General features: G+C 41.3%; 1 protein-coding gene across 5 annotated transcripts in view; it reads right to left on the bottom strand.

The window, feature by feature from the left end:
• Alms1 (ALMS1 centrosome and basal body associated protein) overlaps window positions 1–11123 on the bottom strand; it is a 103155-nt gene extending 92032 nt beyond the window's left edge. For 3 of the 5 annotated variants that reach the window (XM_076940010.1, XM_076940011.1, XM_076940013.1), the window contains exons 1-3: window positions 10671–11123; window positions 2496–2621; window positions 1018–1207 (exon numbers count right to left, since the gene is read on the bottom strand). In XM_076940010.1, coding sequence (XP_076796125.1) covers window positions 1018–1207; window positions 2496–2621; window positions 10671–11078 — 724 coding nt within the window. In that variant the 5' untranslated portion in view covers window positions 11079–11123. The remainder of the gene's footprint in view (window positions 1–1017; window positions 1208–2495; window positions 2622–10670) is intronic. The other 2 variants (XM_076940012.1, XM_034511931.2) reach the window with 1 other exon arrangement.
• Window positions 11124–19843: the final 8720 nt, after the last annotated feature.

Here is a 19843-nt window from a genome sequence, read left to right as displayed (position 1 = left end):
CTGTGGGCTGCCTGCAGGTAATCCTAGTATATAAAAGCAGGCTGAGCAAGCCAGTAAGGAGCATTCCACCATGGCTTCTGCTTCAGCTCCTATCTTGAGTCCTTGCCTTGGCTTCTCTCAGTGGACTTTGATCCAGCATACATAAGCCAAATAAACTCTGTCCCCCCAAGATACTTTTGTTCATGATCTTTATCACAACAATAAAAATCAAGTGAAGACATATAGACACTTATTTTATGTGAGGAAACAGTCTCTCCACTGATGAGGGAATACCAATCAAAGATAAAACGTACTGACAACTACTGATAAATACCCATGAGAATGGGAGTGATCACCTTTCAGCCTTCTATGAGCAATGCTAAAATGAGGATCAATAGTCTATTTAATATGGTTATCCCTACTAGCTAGTGTGGAAACTAAAACCAACCAGTTCTTTTGAGTATAGCTCCACAGAGATCCTCAATTAAAATAAATTTAGTTAGGAACAAACTAACAAGGTTCTGTGTGCACACACATACACAAAGTGTTTTTAGAAATATAAGCTATTGCCAGGCAGGGGTGTCTCTCACCTTTAATCCCAGCACTCAGGATGCAGAGACAGGTAGAACCTCTGAGTTCGAAGCCAGCTTGGTCAACAAATTGAGTTCCAAGACAGCCGAGGCTACAGAGAAACCCAGCCTCCAAAAAAAAAAAAGGAAGAAAGGAAGGAAGGAAGGAAGGAAGGAAGGAAAAGGAAAAGGAAAGAAAGGAAATATAAGCTATTACCTCTGGTTAAAGACACAGAGGCCACTTAGGGCTGAGGAGAGAGCTTGAAAGGTAAGAACACTGGTCGCCCTTCAAGAGAATGTGAATTCTCTTGTGAGTCCTAGCACTCATAATTCCAGATCCAGAGACTCATTCTCTTCTAGCCTCCATGGGCACCAAGCACGAAAACGATGCACAGCTCTAACATGCAGGTAAAACACCTATGCACATGAAATAAAATAAAATGTTAAAATATAGAGAGAAAGGCATTACTTAGCAATGGAGAACACAAGAGATCCAGCTTTGGTTCCTTTACTGGATGCTGTGACTGAGCCGATTCACCTCCCTCCTGAGAGGGTAGGTCTGTTACTTCTGTTCCTTCTCTGCCAATCTCAGTCTGGGATATATCCAAGGTTTGGGAAGAATCCCTTTCTTGAGGAAGACAATGCCAAGAGTCTGCTCTCTGAAAGGAAAAGATGTTGGTCATTAACTCAATCAACACATTAATACTACTGTCTACTCATAGCATACTTAACAACATTCTCACCAGAGTGGGAAAAAAAGTTGTTCCTTCTATGTTCTTTCTTGCTCTATTAACCTCCTTCTTGTTCTCTTTCAATCATTTCCATCTCCTAGTACCAGGTAGTCACTTACGGTATAAAATGCTATATTTTAAGTTCTCATTGTCAAATCAATACATTTGGTACTAAATTACAAATCTATACTGTAGTAATTAAAAAAAAAAAAAAACTGAACAAGTATTTCTAAACCTAGCTATTCCATTCCTTGGGAAAAAAAAAAAAAAAAAAAAAAAAGCAGGTACTTCAGAAAATAATTTAGCATATTCTTATAACGTTAAATATACCATTATATAATTTAGCTGATCTACTCCTAGGTATTTACTCAACAGAAAGACAAGTTTACTCAAAAAAAAAAAAAAAAAAACTGAAAGAATATTATTTAACAATGAAAATTAAAGAGCTGATACATGTAACATGAGCTAATTTTAGAAAGAAAGGAAGAAATCAGATTTTAAAAGTCCACACACTATAATTTTGAAAAGGCAAAGCTACAGAGCCACCAGCTACAGGATGCTTGCTATAAGATCAGGGACTGGAGAAGGCAATGATTAAAATAGCATTCAGAATCTTTTGTATATAATACCAAAGCTGTATGTCTCAACCACAGTGATATGTACATGACTGTATCTTTCAAAGCTCATCTGACAAACTATATAGTTAAAACAGTTCACATTAATACATTTCTTTATACATCAATACACTTAGCTGTTTAAAAATGGAAATAGATAGCTGGGTAGTAGTGGCACACACCTTTAATCCCAGCACTGGGGAGGCAGAGGCAGGTAGTGTCCAAAGGCAGCCTAGTCTACAGAGCAAGTTCCAGGACAACCAACAGAGAAAGAGAAACCCTGCCTCAAAAAACGACAAAAAAGACAAAAACAAAAAAAAAAAAAAAAAAAAAAAGACACCTTTCCTCTTAAAATAAATTATCGTCAAGTAATGAGTTTGTAATTTTGAATGTTTTAACTTCTTGTATGCTAAGTATCCCAAGACATAATGCACATATACAAAGTTCTTTACAACAGTCTTGAAGAATATAGACTATTGAGACCAAGAAAGCAGGGACGAGCTTCTGCTCTACATAGAATTATGAGCACCATTGGGACACTGAAACATATTACATTTCTTGTGCTACTGGTTAAAAAAAAAAAGAATGTGTCCCAGATTTACCTGATCCTCCTCAGGGCCCCACTGGACTGCTGCTTCCAATAACATTGTACTGGAGTTGGAAAACTGGGATCTAAAATTATCTTGATATGATGACTGCTGCCATACATGGCAAGTCAGTGGAACAACCTAAAAGTCAAAGCGCACGTAAGCCGGGTGATGTACAATAACAAAAGTATCCATGCTAGAACACATCTTTCACTTTATAAAATGCTTTCATTCTGTTATAAAATGCTATTCTCCAAGCATATTAACATTACCATCTTCAGCAGAAGCAGCTATAACTTACCCACAAGAGACTCTCAAGACTGGACCTGTTGATCTTCCCTCACAGGAGGGTGTGGGCAGGCAAACGTAGGGTATAGTTCAGTGGCTTGCGACCCTATTTGGTTTGGATTATGTACACACATACCCTTGTAATAATGTACCTGACAGTCTAGTTCCTTCACCTGCATGTACTCATACCCCTCTCAAACAATGCACCTAGCAATCTCAGAACCCTCTACTCTCCACCTAGACAGAATGTACATTTCACTCTGAGCAATAGTATAAGCTTCTCTGACCCTAACAATCAAATTTGGACTGTTCTTATTCAAGTGTAATCCCAATGTATCTGGACAGGTAGAAAAGAAAGGCTAATCTGACCAGAACTGGTTTGAGGTGCATGTACAGTAAGACAAACTTCATTGTTTCAGTGAATTTTTTGGGAAAATTCCTATTTATAATATTATGTACATATAATTGTACATGCATATGAATCAAATCAGATACATTATGAGAAGGGACATACGCAGCAGAAAAAATATATGACCTAATCTATCTTATCAGCATTCATCTGAAAACCTCCACAAAACACCCATAAATAACTTATAATCTTGTTAAATAAAAATCTTTTAGATAGAGCAGGTTATATTTAGGAAAATATATATATATATATATATATATATATACCTACATACATATATGCATGGAACAATTAATGAAAAGAGAGACCATGAATTTCAAAGAGCCCAAGGAGGGGCATATGGAAGGGTATGGAGGGAAGAAAGGAAAGAGAGAAATTATGTGATTATATTATAGTCTCAAAAAGAAAAAATAAGCATATCAAAACGTTGTACTTTTTTGTTTTGTTTTTGTTTTTTTAAGACAGGGTTTCTCTGTGTGGTCCTCAGTGTCCTAGGACTCACTTTGTAGACTAGCCTGGGCTGGAACTCAGAGATCCTCCTGACTCTGCCTCCAGAGCACTGAGATTAAAAGCCTTCACCACCATCTATGGTCCAGCACATTTTACTTAATTTTTTAAATTCTGATACATGATCCTTTAAACAAGATAACTTGAAAATTGGTATGAGTCTCTATTGAAATGTCTCCACAGGAGTCTGGGAGTAAACTGTTCATAATGAACTCTACTTCTCATTGATCTGTCCTAAAATTCCTTCTGTAGCCTAAGACCTCTTCGACCCCTGAGACCTGGGTGTACACCTGGGTGGAGCTCCTCTGGCTGTTGGAATCAGCAATGCTGAAAAGCAACTCCTCTGTTGGTTAAAAGATAATATGAAAACTATTTTTTAAAAAAATCCAGTTAAAAAAAATCCAAATTCACTGTATCAATTTCTATCTAGAAGCTTCTACAATGAATCTACTACAAATTAACAAGTTGCAAAATTAATGACTTTTATATTCAAATCTGAGTTTATAAGAAATAAGAAAAGTCAGGAGAGCTAAATAACAGGAAATTAGAAATCAGAGTAGAAACTGTATAGGTGGCTCAGCTGGAAGAGTGCTTGCCTAGTACACACAAAGCCCTGGGTTCAACTTCCAGCACCATGTAAACACCCAAAGTGTGGTAATACAGCCCTATCATCCCAGTACTCAGGATGTGCTAACACAAGAATCAGAAGTTCAAAGCCAGGCTGGAGAGATGGCTCAGAAGTTAAGAGCACTATCTGCTCTTCCAGAGGTCCTGAGTTCAATTCCCAGCAACCACATAGCCAACAACCACATGATGGCTCACAGCTATCTGTAATGGGATTCGATGCCCTCTTCTAGCATGTAAGTGTGCATGCAAATAGAGCCTCATTTACATAAAATAAAAATAATAAAAAAAAATAGAGAAGAAAAAAGTTCAAAGCCATCCTTGGCTAGTAAGTTTGAGGCTATCCTGGGCTACATGATACCCTTCTCTACATAAATAAGGTTGTGAGATAAAGATATTTTCACTTAGCATGACCAACACATTCTTCAATCCTGGTACTCATAACCATATAATAGAAGGGAGCTGATTCCCATAAATTATCTCCTGATCTCCACAAATAAGAGTGTACACATGTGAAGGCACATATTCACACACAAACACCCAAATGCAATGAATTAAATAAAAACAGGGACTGGAGAGTTGGCTTAGCTGTTGAGTGCTTGCTTGCTACTCTTCCAACAGTCCTAAATTTAATTCCCAGCACCCATAGGCTGAAGGATGCTAACAATCAACAGTACCTGCAGCTCCAGGAAATCGCACACATTTTTCTGGCCTCCATGATTACCTGCACACACCTGCATACCTGTGCGCACAAAGAAGCTTTAAAAAGCTACTTTTTTAAACATGTCAAATAAGCTAAGGTAAACTAAAGTCAGCAAAATGATGTCATAGCAACAGAGACAATGATTTTAAAAGTGACAAAGCCTAGAGGGTTAGACAGGTAGCCGAGTTAGTAAAGTACCTGCTTTATGAGCACAAGGACCTGGGTTCAATTTCTATGAGCTACATTAAGAAATGGCAGTAACTGAGGAGAGCTGATCTCTGGCCTTCATATAGTTGCATACCTGCATGCACATATACATGAACATGTATATACATATCACACACACACAAATCAGTTACATTTTTGTATACAAGTAACTATGCAAAGAAGAAATAATAAAAGTAGCACAGATAGATAGACAGACAGACAGACAGACAGGACAGGACAGACAGATCAACAGTCAGTAATCCCAGTACTTTGTCAGAGGACTTAAAGACTTCAAGGCCAGCCTGGGCTATAGCAAGTTCCAGACCCTAACACATTCACATTCATTCACACACACACACACACACACACACACACACACACACTCATTCTCACACACACACTCATTCACACACACACACACAGTCAGTTCATAAATAAATACTGAAGGGCAAATTAAGTCAAGAAAGTAAAAAACCTGCATCCTAAAGAGTCTAAGATTCTAATGAAAGAGATTGAAAAAAAGGACCTTTAGCCAGACATGGTAGCACACACCTTTAATCCCAGGTAGAGGCCAGCTTGATCTATGTAGAGTTGAGTTTCAGCCCAGCCAAGCCAAATTATACAGTGAGACCTCTCAAGAGAGGTAGGGAGGGGAGAAAAAGAAGTTGACAGTGGAAAAAGAAAATAAGCACAAATAGACAGATAGCCAATGTCTGGGGATTAGAAATAATTAATATTGTTAATGTGCATATTGCCCAAATCAACAAATTCAATACAAGCTCTATCACATTCCAATGGTATTCTTCACAAAAAATTTAAAGCAAAAAATTCCCAACATTCATATGAAACTACAAAATACTCAAAACAATCTTAAGCAATTCTGAGAAAGAAAAAGCTAGGTGTTCTATTTCTTGATTTCAACTACATATAGGGGCTAGAGAGATGGCTCTGTAGCTTAAAGCACTGGCTGTTCTTGCAGAGGATCAAGGATTCAGTTCTCAGCACTCACATGGAAGCTCACAACCATCTATAACTCCTGTTCCAGGAGATCTGATAACCTCTTCCTACTTCATAGGCACCATGCATACAAGTGAAAAAAAAATATATATATATACACACACACACACACACACTCATTCTCACACACACACACACACATACACACACACACATACACACACACACACACTCATTCTCACACACACACACACACACTCATTCTCACACACACACACACACACACACACACACTCATTCTCACACACACACACATACACACACACACACACACACACTCATTCTCACACACACACTCATTCACACACACACACACACACTCATTCTCACACACACACTCATTCACACACACACACACACACACACTCATTCACACACACACACACGCACACACACACTCATTCTCACACACACACTCATTCACACACACACACACACACACACACTCATTCACACACACACACACACTCATTCACACACACACACACACACACACACTCATTCACACACACACACACACACACTCATTCTCACACACACACACACACACACTCATTCTCACACACACACACACTCATTCACACACACACACACTCATTCACACACACACACACACACACACACACACTCATTCACACACACACACACACACACACACACACTCATTCACACACACACACACACACACACACACACTCATTCTCACACACACACACACACACACACACTCATTCACACACACACACACGCACACACACACACATATGTATATATAGAGGTAGCAGCAAACACCCTACACATTAAATAAATAAATCTAAAAATTGTATTGAAGTAGATAAAATATATAAAGAATTCATACCATTCAATAGAAAAGCCATATGACTGTAAAAACAAAAAGGTCCTCAATAGTTTGCATCACACCTCCCAGCACTTGACTGATCTCAGTTTATCTTGGAAGCTAAGCAGGATTTGCCCTACTTATTACATTAGATAAGAGATCCTCGGATACAAGCAAAGTCCCTTTTTTTTTTTTTAATTTAAAACCCAATATGAAACAGACAACCTGAATAAAGATTAGGCAAAAGCTCTAAATGGACATTACTATAAAATAAACATATGAATGATCAATAAAAACAAGAAAACAGGTTATAATCATTAGACACTCTCCTACAGTGCTAGCAAGAATGTAAAATGGCACAGTCACACAGGAAACCATCTGGTGGACCCTTAAAGGGTTAACTACAGACCTGCTAAATGTCCAGCAATTCCACTCCCAGATATATACTCAAAAGCAATGAACTCACATGCCCACACAATAACATATATGTGTATGTTTAGAGCAACAGCATTTTAAAAGCCTAAGACATGAAGGAAAAAAAAATAGAACATTCCAAGAGCTGTTTCCTCAGACAAAAAGTAAATAGCCCTCTACAGTGACAAATCAAGACAAAAATGAGACACACAAAACTAGGAATGAGAAACAAAAATCACCACATACATGCAAAAATTTTAAAAACTATATAGTACTCTATTCTAGTGAACTAGAACCATTGCTGAACTAAAGGATTTTCTAAGAAAATCATAAATTATCAAAATTAACCTAAGAAACATGAGTCTATGTATACAGACCACACCTGAGAGGAAATCTGGAAACACCATAGTTTTGCTTCTGGTATCACTCAAACATTAGAGAAACGTTTCTGCACAACTAAACTGTTCTCCTAGACATAGAAAAATATTCATTCCAGCACATTTCATGCAAATGGAATATCACAGACAAAACTAAAGCTCAAACTGTTTTCCTTCCGGAAAAAAATGACAACCTACTATCAGAAGAGATGCTGAACACTAGATAGAAACTGGAGGGTAAGAGTAAAGGGAGGAGGGGCCAACAGAAAACATAAAAAATGTGTAAGCTGGGTTCATGACTCATTTAAAAGTTGGAAACCAAGAATCTCTACGGCCACAGCCCAACACATTTCCCTTTGAAATGTAAGCTTCAAGGAGAAGTGTTTTAAATCATCTGAGCTGAAAGATGTGCAGGACCATCAGGAAAACCAAAGAGCAGAGCCTCAGAATCACTCACTTTAAAAAGATGTAGGGGGCTGGAAAGATGGCTCAGCGGTTAAGAGCACTGACTGCTCTTTCAGAGGTCCTGAGTTCAATTTTCAGCAACCACATGGTGGCTCACACCCATCTGTAATGGGGTCCAATGAACTATTCTAGTGTGCATCTGAGGCTGCCCTGTATTCATATAAACAGAAAAAATAAATCTATTTAAAAAAAAAAGATGTAGGGAGGAAAAGGGAAAGGAGTGGACTCCATGTGTAAAGCCTGCTGACCTGAGTTCAATGTCAACATAAAAAGGGGAGAACCAAATACACACACACACAGAGAGAGAGAGAGAGAGAGAGAGAGAGAGAGAGAGAGACAGAGAGAGAGACAGAGAGACAGAGAGAGACAGAGACAGAGAGAGACAGACAGAGAGAGACAGAGAGACAGAGACAGACATAGTCCTCTGACTTTCACCTGTATTCAATCCTCAGCCCCTGCTCTGGTAGCCGGAGACAGGTAGAGATCTGTGACTTGCTGGTAGGCCAGCCTAACTTTCCAATGAGCTCCAGGTTCCATAACAGATCCTGTCTCAAAAATTAAGATAGAAGGTGTAGTGGCACACACCTTTAATCCCAGCACTCTGGAGCAAAGCCATGTGGATCTCTATAAAGATCACTTTGTAGACCAGCCTGGTCAAATTATAAAATAAGGTGGGAAGCAATCCAGGTAGAAGTACAACTTTGACTTCAATATATACCTATACACTCATGCATATATGCACACAAACACACCACACACACACAAAACACTGTTACACAACAGATGAACAATGAACACATCTTTAAACACTGGGAAGGAGGCAGGTATAGTGGTGCATGCCTTTAATCTTGGGAGGCAGAAACAAGCCTCTGAGTTCAAGGCTAGCCTGGTCTACATAGGGAGTTTCAGGACAGTCAGGACTACATAGTGAGATCTTGTTTCCAGAAAAGGAAAAAAAAAAGAGAAAGAAAGAAAGAAAGAAAGAAAGAAAGAAAGAAAGAAAGAAAGATGGGGGAGGAGGGCTATAGCTCAGGGTTTGCCTAACATGCATCAAGATCAGGATTGGAAATCCCCAACTTCATAAAGAGAACAAACAAAAGGAGGGCTGCTACAGTTTCATATATTCACTACTGATGTAAGCAGGGCTGGGTATGATGATCTCATGTTTATTCCAGCATTTGGGAAGCAGAGGCAGTCAGATCTTAAAGAGTTCAAAGCCAGTCTGATCATAGCAAGCACCAAGACAGACAGGACTACATAGTGAGATTCTGTCTCAAAAACAAAACAAAATTTCCAAGGAAGGAGAAAGACACCCCAAGCTCTAAGAAGCAGTATTTTTCTACTACAATTAGACAGGTCACTGTAATACAGAAAAAACAATTTTCTTGTATTAGATTATGGGAAGCGTTAAAGTAGGCTAATTTAAGAATTCCTCCACTAGACCTAAAGAAATAAATTTAAATATTCATGGCACAAGGCTAGACCTCACTACCACTTAAATACACCACCAGCCTTTCTAGTTTTACTTATTACTAATTAGGATGTAAAGATCCACACGTGGCTGTACTGACCAACAACGCAGTTCTTGATAGTTAAAAAGCATTAGCAACACGGTTAGTTCCAAAATGATCTTGGCAGGACCTCTGTAAACTTGGCTCTTCCTCCATTTGGTCTTAACTTGGTGCTTTCTAATTTTCCAGACTAGATCTGCCTCACAAATTGCTTTCTTTCCAAGTTCCTGGCACTGGCTAGAAACCCATTAATTGCTACAAATGCAGAGACACACAATGGTCAGGAAGACACACAAAAGCTCACGCCGAGTACTTAACCAACACTAATTCCTGCGGGGGGGGGGGCTGCTTGCACTTAAATAAAATTAAGGTATTAAATGCTAAACTTCTCTCCACTGGTTAGCTATTCCCTAGGCTCCCTCCCCAGCTCCCACCTCCTGCCAAAGAAGCCTTTCTAACCGCACGCTCTGGGAGTACTGGCTCCCAGCGCATCTGTCTTATCTGCCCTACTTTAAAAATAAAAACAAAAAACGGATCCACTAAGAAGAAGCACGAGAAACACCAAGCTGTCATCGTCAGGAAGAACCTGAGATTACAAAGAATCTTCCAGCCCCACAAGCAGGGTGGGTGTCCAGTCCATAGGCAGGGCGACCCGCAGCACGTAGGTCCCGAGATCCTGGACCAATTTCAGTAGATCAAACACCTCTACAGGAGCTTGGGCCTCAGTCCCGCTCCTCCCTACAGCTCAGCTCCTCCCCACAGCCCCAACTCGTCGTCTCTGCCCCGCTCCTCCCCACAGCCCAGCTCCAGGCTACAGTGCCGCTTCACACCTCAGTCTGGCCCAGATGCTCCACCGGAGTGTACAGGTGCCGCGGGGACCGGGGCGGGGGCGGGGGCGGGGGCGGGGGCGGGGGCGGAGGCGCGGGTGGAGAGAAAGCTCTGCCAGGACGGTCAGGGTGAGCCTGCAGCCAAGCTTTAGACAGCTCGTCCTCCTCTTCGTCCGTGCTCTCCTGCAGCTGGGACTCGCTGTTAAAATCCAAGTCCACCTCGGGCCCCGCCTCTTCGAACTCTTCCAGTCTGCCGCTCTCCTCACAGGTCCGGGCCTCCTCCTCGGTGACCGCCGCTGATGCGTTCTCCACCTCTCCCTTCCCCTCCTCTTCCTCCTCCTCCTCCTCCTCTTCCTCCTCTTCCTCCTCTTCCTCCAGCTCGTCAGGCCACGGCAGGTCCTCAGGCTCCATGTTGGCCTCGCGCTCCAGGCGGCTGTGGAAGAGGAGGAGAGGGGGAGGGGCGAGGAAGGGAGGGGAAACGAGTTGACTGGCGGTTGCGGCTGCGCGCAGGCGCACCTGCCCTCACGGCCTCACGCGGGGCGGAGCCGCAGACGTGCGCGCGGGTTGCTAGGGACGCCTCGCGGGCAGCGCGGGAAAGCCGCGGAAGAGGTGGGTTAGCAACCAGCTACGTCCTTTATTGTCACTAGCCCTTGCTCATAGTACCATAGTACCGTACGCTCACAATAAACCTAGACCGGGTTTTGTGGGCGCTAGGGGCCCTGCACAATTCACCCATGACTTCTTGTCTCTTGCCCTAGAATAAACTAATAATAATCACATTCGCAAGTTACAAATTTTAAGGTTAGTGCCTTACGTGACAGTCTACCTAACAGTAGTGAATCTAAGGGCATGGGTGAATAGTTGAGAAAGAGAGAGACAGAACTAGAAATGGGAGGGGGGTAGGAGCAGGGATCTGAGGAGCGCCTATAAAATGAGATTAAGACTCCATCCCACCCCCTGGCGCTGAAGAAATGACTCCACAAGTAAAACATCTACAGCACAAACCTAAAGACCTGAGTTCGATTCTTAGAACCCATATAAAAGTGGAAGGCGAGAGCTAATTCCCCTAAATTGTCTTTATTGAGCTCATGCACAATAATATGAAGGCTGTAGCTGGGCGGAGTAGTACACGCCTTTATTCTCAGCACTCCAGAGGTAGAGGCTGGTAGATCTCTGAGTTCAAGAACATCTTGAAGCTGGGTGGTGGTGGCGCACGCCTTTAATCCCAGCACTTGGGAGGCAGAGGCAGGCGGATTTCTGAGTTCCAGGCCAGCCTGGTCTACAGAGTGAGTTCCAGGACAGCCAAGGCTATACAGAGAAACCCTGTCTCAAAAAATAAAAAGAAAGGAAGGAAGGAAGGAAGGAAGGAAGGAAGGAAGGAAGGAAGGAAGAAAAGAAAAATGGAGCGAAGTGCTGTTTGAGGACATCAGCATCGTGTAACTAAGCCACATTGTATGAAACAATGAAATCACAAGACACATGAAGCAACATAATTCAAAACAGACAATTACATAGCTACAATTTATAATCATAATGTAAGGAGCAACACAGTAACCTCAACACTCCTCATTTTTGCAACTGGACACAAACCATAGCATATCACATCAACCCTGTTCATATCTCCTTCATGTCTCAGCCTTCGTCACAGGGTCTGTGCTCCATTAGGTGACCCATAAGGTAGCTGTCATTTTCCATGACATGATATTGCTAGACATGCCATTCTTAGAGAGTGCTCCAGAAGATCATCTGTGTTGCAGACATATTCCTTTTTAAGCATTTTTATTTATATTCATTTATTAATGTGCATGAATGTTTGCTCTGCATTTATGTATGCACACCACATGTGGAGGCAGTGTACCTTTGAGTTCAAGGCCAGCCTGGTCTATAGAGTGAATTCCAAGATAGCACTACACAGAGAAACCTTGTCTCGAAAAACAAAACAAGAAAAACAAAGAAACAAAAAAGAATGTGGGCTCCACAAAACACAGAGTTCTATCCAGGCTCCCAGGTGATGCCAGCCTACACAGAGAAAAAGATCTTCCTCACACAGTCCACCAACCCACATGCTATTCTCTAGAAAGACTCCCTTAAATTCAGGTGGTGGTACGTGACTTTCATTCCAGCACTTTGAAGCAGAGGTAGGCAGATCTCTCAGAGTTCAAGGCCAGTCTGTTTTCTACGTAGGAAGTTCCAAGCCAACCAGGTGTACATAGTAAGACCTGTCTCAGAAAACAAATAAAACTCACTTTAGTTTATAATTATAGTAGCTAAAGGAATTACTACAAGCACTTCCATTAAGCCCTTTCTTCCACAATAGACAATTGTAAAGTCAGGGAGCAATGTGTATTTTTCTGTGGGTAGCTGGATATTTCTAGTTCAAGCATAGAATTCAAAAACTAGGAAAATAATCACAGGAAGTTTTGAAGATCTATTGGACCACTGTGAAAAGAATGCCAAGGGGTTGGGGAAATGGCTCAGTGGGTAAAGGGCTTGCTATGCATGCACCAAGACTTGAGTTAGATTCTTCACATCCATGTCTAAACCAGGTGTGATAGCAAGTATCTGTAGTCCTAGAGCTGGCGAAAAGGAGGCAGAAGCATCCTTGGGGCTCACTGGCCAGTCAGTCTAACTGAGCTCCAAAGTCAATGGGATATCTTCTCTCAGAAAATCAGATAGAAAGGGTGGAGAAATGGCTCAGCAGTTAAGAGCTCTTTGTTGCTTTTGCAGAGGGTTTGGTTCCTAGCACCTACACAGTGGCTCACAATTACCTGTAACTCCAGTTCCAGGGGATGTGACCTTCCTTTGACCACTGTGGCTACCATGCATGCACATAGTGCACATTCATGCCCATAAAAAACTAAATGTAAATAAAAAAGAAAACTAAGACAAAGACTGAGGAAGACACCTGATATTGACCTCTGGACACTTGCACCCACTTGTACACACACACTTGCACGCACAAACCTACAGTATCAGCACAAGAGGAATCACCAAGCTCTCCTAAGTCCCACCGCTATGATGTCCCATAGTAAGCCCAGGCCCCGCAGGCAGATCAACTTTGGTTTAGAGCCAGATACAATTCCTGGGAGATCTACTTATTTCTCTTTTGCCAGGTTCTGTTACCATGGCGAGTAGGTATGTGTCCCTTTGGGAAAGACAGAGAATAAGAATTGCTGTGTGTTTCTGAGTGACACAGGGTACCTGATCACTTTTATTCAAAGTCCTGACTCAGGAATGAGAAAGAGGGGGAGAAGCCAGAATTTTTTGTTTCGTTATCAGAAGTCAGGATTCTTCATGTGCTTAAAAGGGCCTCCTCCTTCTTGTCTCTCTCCTCCTCCTCCAGGTTTTAATATTAAAGTAGAACATCAAGTGCATTGTCCTTTTGGCCCTCTGTGCTGACAGAAACCACATCGAAGTTTTCTGAGTCTCAACTTTTTTGATTATCACTTCAGCCATGAACCCATCAGGTAGTCAGGCCCACCTTCTCTGTTGTTAAGAGCCACTTTGTAGTCTCTGCTTCTTATGATATCATCAGCTCTACAGCAAATCCAAACTGCACATTTCAATAGAAGAATATCATGAGTTCACATTTTCTTCCATTTCAGTGTTTTCAGATTTACTTATTTTTATTCTATGTGTATGAATGTTTTATATGTATGTCTGTGCACCATTCAGGCACCTGATGCCTGAGGAGGTGAAAAGATGCCATCTGATCTTCTGGGACTGGACTTACAGACATCTGTGACCCACCATGTATAGGTGCTGGGAACCAAACCCAGGTCTCTGAAAGAACAGCAAATGCCCTTAACTGCTGAGTTGTCTCTCCAGCCCCTATTCCATTTTTCCAGCCCAGATAAAAGGAAGGTTCTCTGAACCTTCCCAGGTAAGTTTTTTAGGCAAGGGGTAAGGGATGCATGCATACCAGATAAAGACAAGTTCCAGAACCCTTGTCTCTAGGTTTCCCTGTTTCACACTATGGTTCATTTCTGGTATGTATTTTGATTTCTCAACTTCACCTTGCATCAGCTACCTTTCCCACTACAACCAAGCAGCCAGACTCTCTAAAATTAAATAAATTGAAGGCAGTCTAAAAGTGTGTTGCTGGCACTAGAGGGCTGGCTCAGCTGCTAAGAACGTTTGCTGCTCTTGCAGAGAACCCAAGTTCAGTTCCTAGTCCCCACTTTGAGCAACTCACAACCACCTGTAACCCAGGACACCTGTCATCACATACGTATACTCAGGTGTACATACGTACATATAAAATAAAAACAAAGAAACGTGTGTAAACTACTTTTTAAAAAGCATGTTGCTAATTTTGGGGACTCTATATCCACATACATTATCCATGTCTGTTGAAATAAATTAGCAAGGAAAAAAAAAACCTTGCACTTCATTCGCTAAATAGGATTTGACTTCATAACTGGCCCCCTGGGAGATGAGACAATTTGGCTCTACTTGAAGATTGTGATGTAATGAGAGGAAGTGAAGAGGCCTAGCCTAAGGATCAGCATCCACTCAGCCACTTGCAGCAAACCATAGAAGAGAGGAAGAAAAGGGATTTCAACTACCCAAGAGTACTTAACAACAGGTAGGGTGGGGTGGAGGAGGCTTCTGCTTGCAAGAAAGAATCAGTGACATTTTAAAGTATCCTCTGATATTAAACACATTGTTGCAGATTTATCTGTACCCCTGATGAATAACCAACCTCACCTTCCCCTTTCATGAAATATTGTAGTCATAGCTGGTCTTAGTTGTTTATTTTAACCAGCAGACTTTATATGAGCATATATTCATAAAAATGTATTTAATATAGAGCCCTGTTTAATATAATAATATTAATTATTAGTAATATAGAGCCTTTTTGTTTGTTAGTAGGTTGAGTCTTGGTTTTTGTTTGTTTATTTTGTTTTTTCGAGACAGGGTTTCTCTGTGTAGCCCTGGTTGTCCTGGAACTCACTTTGTAGACCAGGCTGGCCTCAAACTCAGAAATCTGACTGCCTCTACCTCCTAAGTGCTGGGATCAAAGGAGTACACCACCACTGCCAGGCTCTTGTTTTGTTTTTAAGACAGGGTCTTACTATGTACTCCTGGCTGACTTGGAACTCACTGTGTAGACCAGGCTGGTCTTCAAGTCACAAGAGATTCACATGCCTCTGGCTCCTAAGTGCAGAGATTAAGGTTTGCAGAACCACACCTAGCTAGCACAATCATTTTTTAGGATTTATTTTATTTTTATGTTCCATTCCTGTGTATGTGTTTTAGCTTCCATGTATGTGCGTGCATCATATGCACTCAGTACCCTCAGAGACTAGAAGAGGGCATCAGATCACCTAGGAGTAGAATTTACAGATGTTTTGAGGCCCAGGGTGAGTGCTAAGAACTAAATACAGGTCCTCCACAAGAGCAGTAAGCACTTTTGACCATTGAGTTATCTCTCCATCTTCTAGAATACCATCTTTTGTGTATGTGTGTGAGCACACATACATGTATACATCCATGTGGGCATGGGTGTAGTATGTGTGTACACATGCACACATACAGAGAACAAAGGTTGATCAAGGTGTCATCCTCAATTGTTCTCCATCTTTTTGTGCTTTGTTTTGTCTTAGTTTGGTTTTCGTTTGCTTTGCTTTATTAAAATATGGATCTTCGTGTAGCCTTAACTGTCCAGGAACTTAGAGATCCACCCGCTTCTGCTTCTGGAGTGCTGGGATTAAAGGCACACACCACCACACCTGGCTCTCCACCTAGTTAAAGTGGTCAGGAAAGCCAGAACAAAGTATTGAATCCTCTGGAGTTGGACTTACAGGTGATCATGAGCAGCTAAGAATCAGATTCTGGTCCTCTGCAAGAGTAAAAGAATTATTAGCTGCTAAGCCACCCCTCTAACCCCTTTATCTCATTTTTTTTTTATTTAGTCAGGATCTCCCATTGAGCACCCTAATTTGCCTAGATGGTCTGGTCAACAAGCCAAGGGATCCTCCATTCCCCACCTCCCTTGTATCATTATTACAAGCACATTCTGTTGCAGCTGGCTTTTTCTGTAGGTTCTAAGGGAGCAAACTCAGGTCCTCTTGTGGGTACAGCAAACATTTTCCCAGCCCCTAAGATACCACCTCAAAATTTTTGGAACAACTTGGGGTTACAGTACAGCCAAGAGAAACGCCTGTCTTTACAGAAGATCCTACCCAAACCCCATGGCTATCGATTCCTTTTTCAGATTTGTATGAGGCTAAGGACAAGACTGTGAAAAGAAAGCTCATCCCAGCCACCACTCCCCCTAAGAAGCCAGTACTTTTGCCACATAATAGCATGGCTCCTTGCCAGGAGGCCAGACCCAGCAATGACCAGGTCCAGACAAGGAGATAAGGAATCGGCCAGGGAGGCGTGAGTCAGGCATGGGGTTCAGGGGAATTCTGCATCCTGACTGACTGGCAGTCAGTGTGCTTCTTTATTTATACAGAGCTCAGTAGGCAGCTATAGATTCATAGTGTTCCAGAACATTTTTGTCGCTGAACATGTGTTTTAACTTCCTCTTGGTCATAAGTTTAGGCATCATTGATAAACAGAGACAGAACAGAGTTAACGTTTACAATCACTTTCCTTCATCAACCCCATAACCCAATATTTAAGAATCTTGTGGTTTCAAGGGCACCAGATAGGAAGAAAATCTCCAAGGTAGCCTGGGCAGATTGTCATGTCCCAAGCAATGTATTATAAAATCTTTATGGTCAGAGTGTATATTACGAAGAGGCTTTTAATCTGATCTGCCAACTCCTCTAGCCCACCAAATATTGTTTACCTTTTTAAATTTATTTTGTTCTGATTATCTTGTTCCTAAGTAAGTACAGGGGCAGATGTTCTAAGAGTATCTTGGAGTCAGAGCCTGAAGGACCTCTGGTGTCTTTATTTTGAGTCACAACCTCCAGGACATAAAGAAGACCTTCAAGTGGGGCCCGATAAGGATATCTCCCTGGAAGCAGGAGGAGTAGTAAGCTCAGGATTTGCCTGGGGAAGCTTAGAAGCAGTACTCCTGGGAGAAAGTGTAAATGACTGAAATTTCCATCAATCCAACATCCCAAGTAGTACAAATATTTTTTTAAAAAGCCCTCAAACATGCAACATGTGGAGATCATGAGGAAAAGTGGAAGACCACACAACAGTGACCAAATCACTTGGATCAGTTTTGCTGGACCGTTGTCAAGCAGCTGTCCTGATTTTACATTTTCACTGTTGATATGACTGGGCCAGCCTCTCTTCACAAGGTTCGGGTGGTTTGGTTGAGTCCTGAGCCCGTACACAATCCAAGGCTAAGATTCAGCTTTTTATACAGTCCATTCTCTCTTCTATAGGAAGGCTTGCTCGAAGAGGGCTGCAGTGGACATGCAGTGACTCAATCATTCCCACAACAATCAGAAACACAAGCAGTGACTGTCAGGAGTGTCCCATAGAAGTAAAGCCCTGCTTGCGCATGAAAATCTAATAAAAGGATATTTATTACTGGTGCAAACTCTATTAACAAAGGGAAGACCAACACTAAAAAACATGGTTGAATTTAGCATAGCCCAGAGGGATCTCCACATGTTATTAAAAAGAAGGACAGTCCATACAGTGTTTTGGAGGGATTTCTTTGGAATGTTGCTAAGTAGAGCACGGTGAAGAAAAATGTCCTAAGTGGAGTTATCTTTTTTTACTAACAGAAACTTTTACACACATAATTCTTATGTGGATACAGTTAGAGAAAAATAGACACCAGGTTTAGAGCATTATTAACTGAGCAGACACAAGGAGTGCACACTCATGTATACATGAGGCAGGAGAGAAGGGACGAGATGCAGAAAAGAAGGAGAAGGACTGCAGATCATTGGCAATTACTTAATGATTCTGAGAAGGGGCAACAATAGCCATAGTCTAACTTCTCAGTACCTACAAATCTCCCAATAAAAAACAGCAAAACCACCAAATAGTGAAATAAAAAACACAGAAAATATTTATGATTTAAGAATGCCAGAGTCAGAAAATAAAGATACAGCATGCTCAGTTCAATTTGAACTTCAAAACCAGAATTGTAACACTTGGGAGGTGGCCACTGGAAGAGCAGAAATGTGAGGTCATCTTCAGCTGTGTGAAATCTTGTCTCAGAATAAACAAACAAATATATAAATAAACAAGATAATTTTAGAGACAGGACATTATAAACAAATAGAAAAATTAGATATAAATTGGGGAGGGGAGTGGTGGCAGAGAATCCCAGGAAGAAAGCAAGCTATGTGTTTCAACACTACACAAACACAACAGAAGAGGGCGCTCTGTGAAGGCCTTTCCTGATCCATGGCCTGGGGTTGGGCTTTTGGGGTTTTTGTTTTGGTTTAGTTTTTGGTGGGGTTTGTGTGTGTGTGTGTGTGTGTGTGTGTGTTTTAGTTTTTTTAATTATTGTTGGTTTTTTTGTTTGTTTTTTTTTTGGTTTGATTTGGTTTGGTTTGGCTTTTGTTTTTGTTTTGATTGATTGACATATAATGATCATGCATATTTATGGAGTAAAATCTTATGTTTTGACCCATGTAAAATTGTTTAAAGATCAGAACAAGTGATATATCCATCACCTTAAGCATTTTTAGATGATTATTTTATTTTACTCATATGTGAGACTATTTTGCCTGCATGAGTATATATGTGTGTAGTGCCCTCGGAGATCAGAAAAAGGCATAGATTCCTAGAACTGGAGTTACACATGGTTGTGAGCAATCATGTGGATATTGGAAATCAAATTCAGGCCCTCTGAAAGAGCAACAAGTGCTATTAACCACGGGGTCATCCCTCCAGCCCTTCCATTGCCTTAATGGCTTGTCATCTCTGGTGAGAATGTTCAAAATCCCATCTTCTAGCTCTTTTGAAAGCGTGTTCTGCTATTCCATGCAAGCACCCTGCTGTGTGGAACTTACTCCTTATCTAATACAGGAAGACTGAACTGAAAAGAGTGAAGGAGTAGGTTAAAGGGGCAGCTAATTCCTGAGAGAAATTTCTGAAGGGGGGGGGATGAAGTAAAGAGAAATGTAAAATGACAGGAAAAGGGCCATCAGAATGGCTCAGCAGGAAGAGGGCTTGCCACAGGCCAATTTTCATCCATCTCTTTATCCTATTCCTATCCTCCTCCAGGAACCACTGTGCAACTTGTG

Source organism: Arvicanthis niloticus, chromosome 9, assembly GCF_011762505.2.
Source record: "Arvicanthis niloticus isolate mArvNil1 chromosome 9, mArvNil1.pat.X, whole genome shotgun sequence".
NCBI lineage: Eukaryota > Metazoa > Chordata > Mammalia > Rodentia > Muridae > Arvicanthis > Arvicanthis niloticus.
This window is presented reverse-complemented; position numbering and strand designations above follow the sequence as displayed.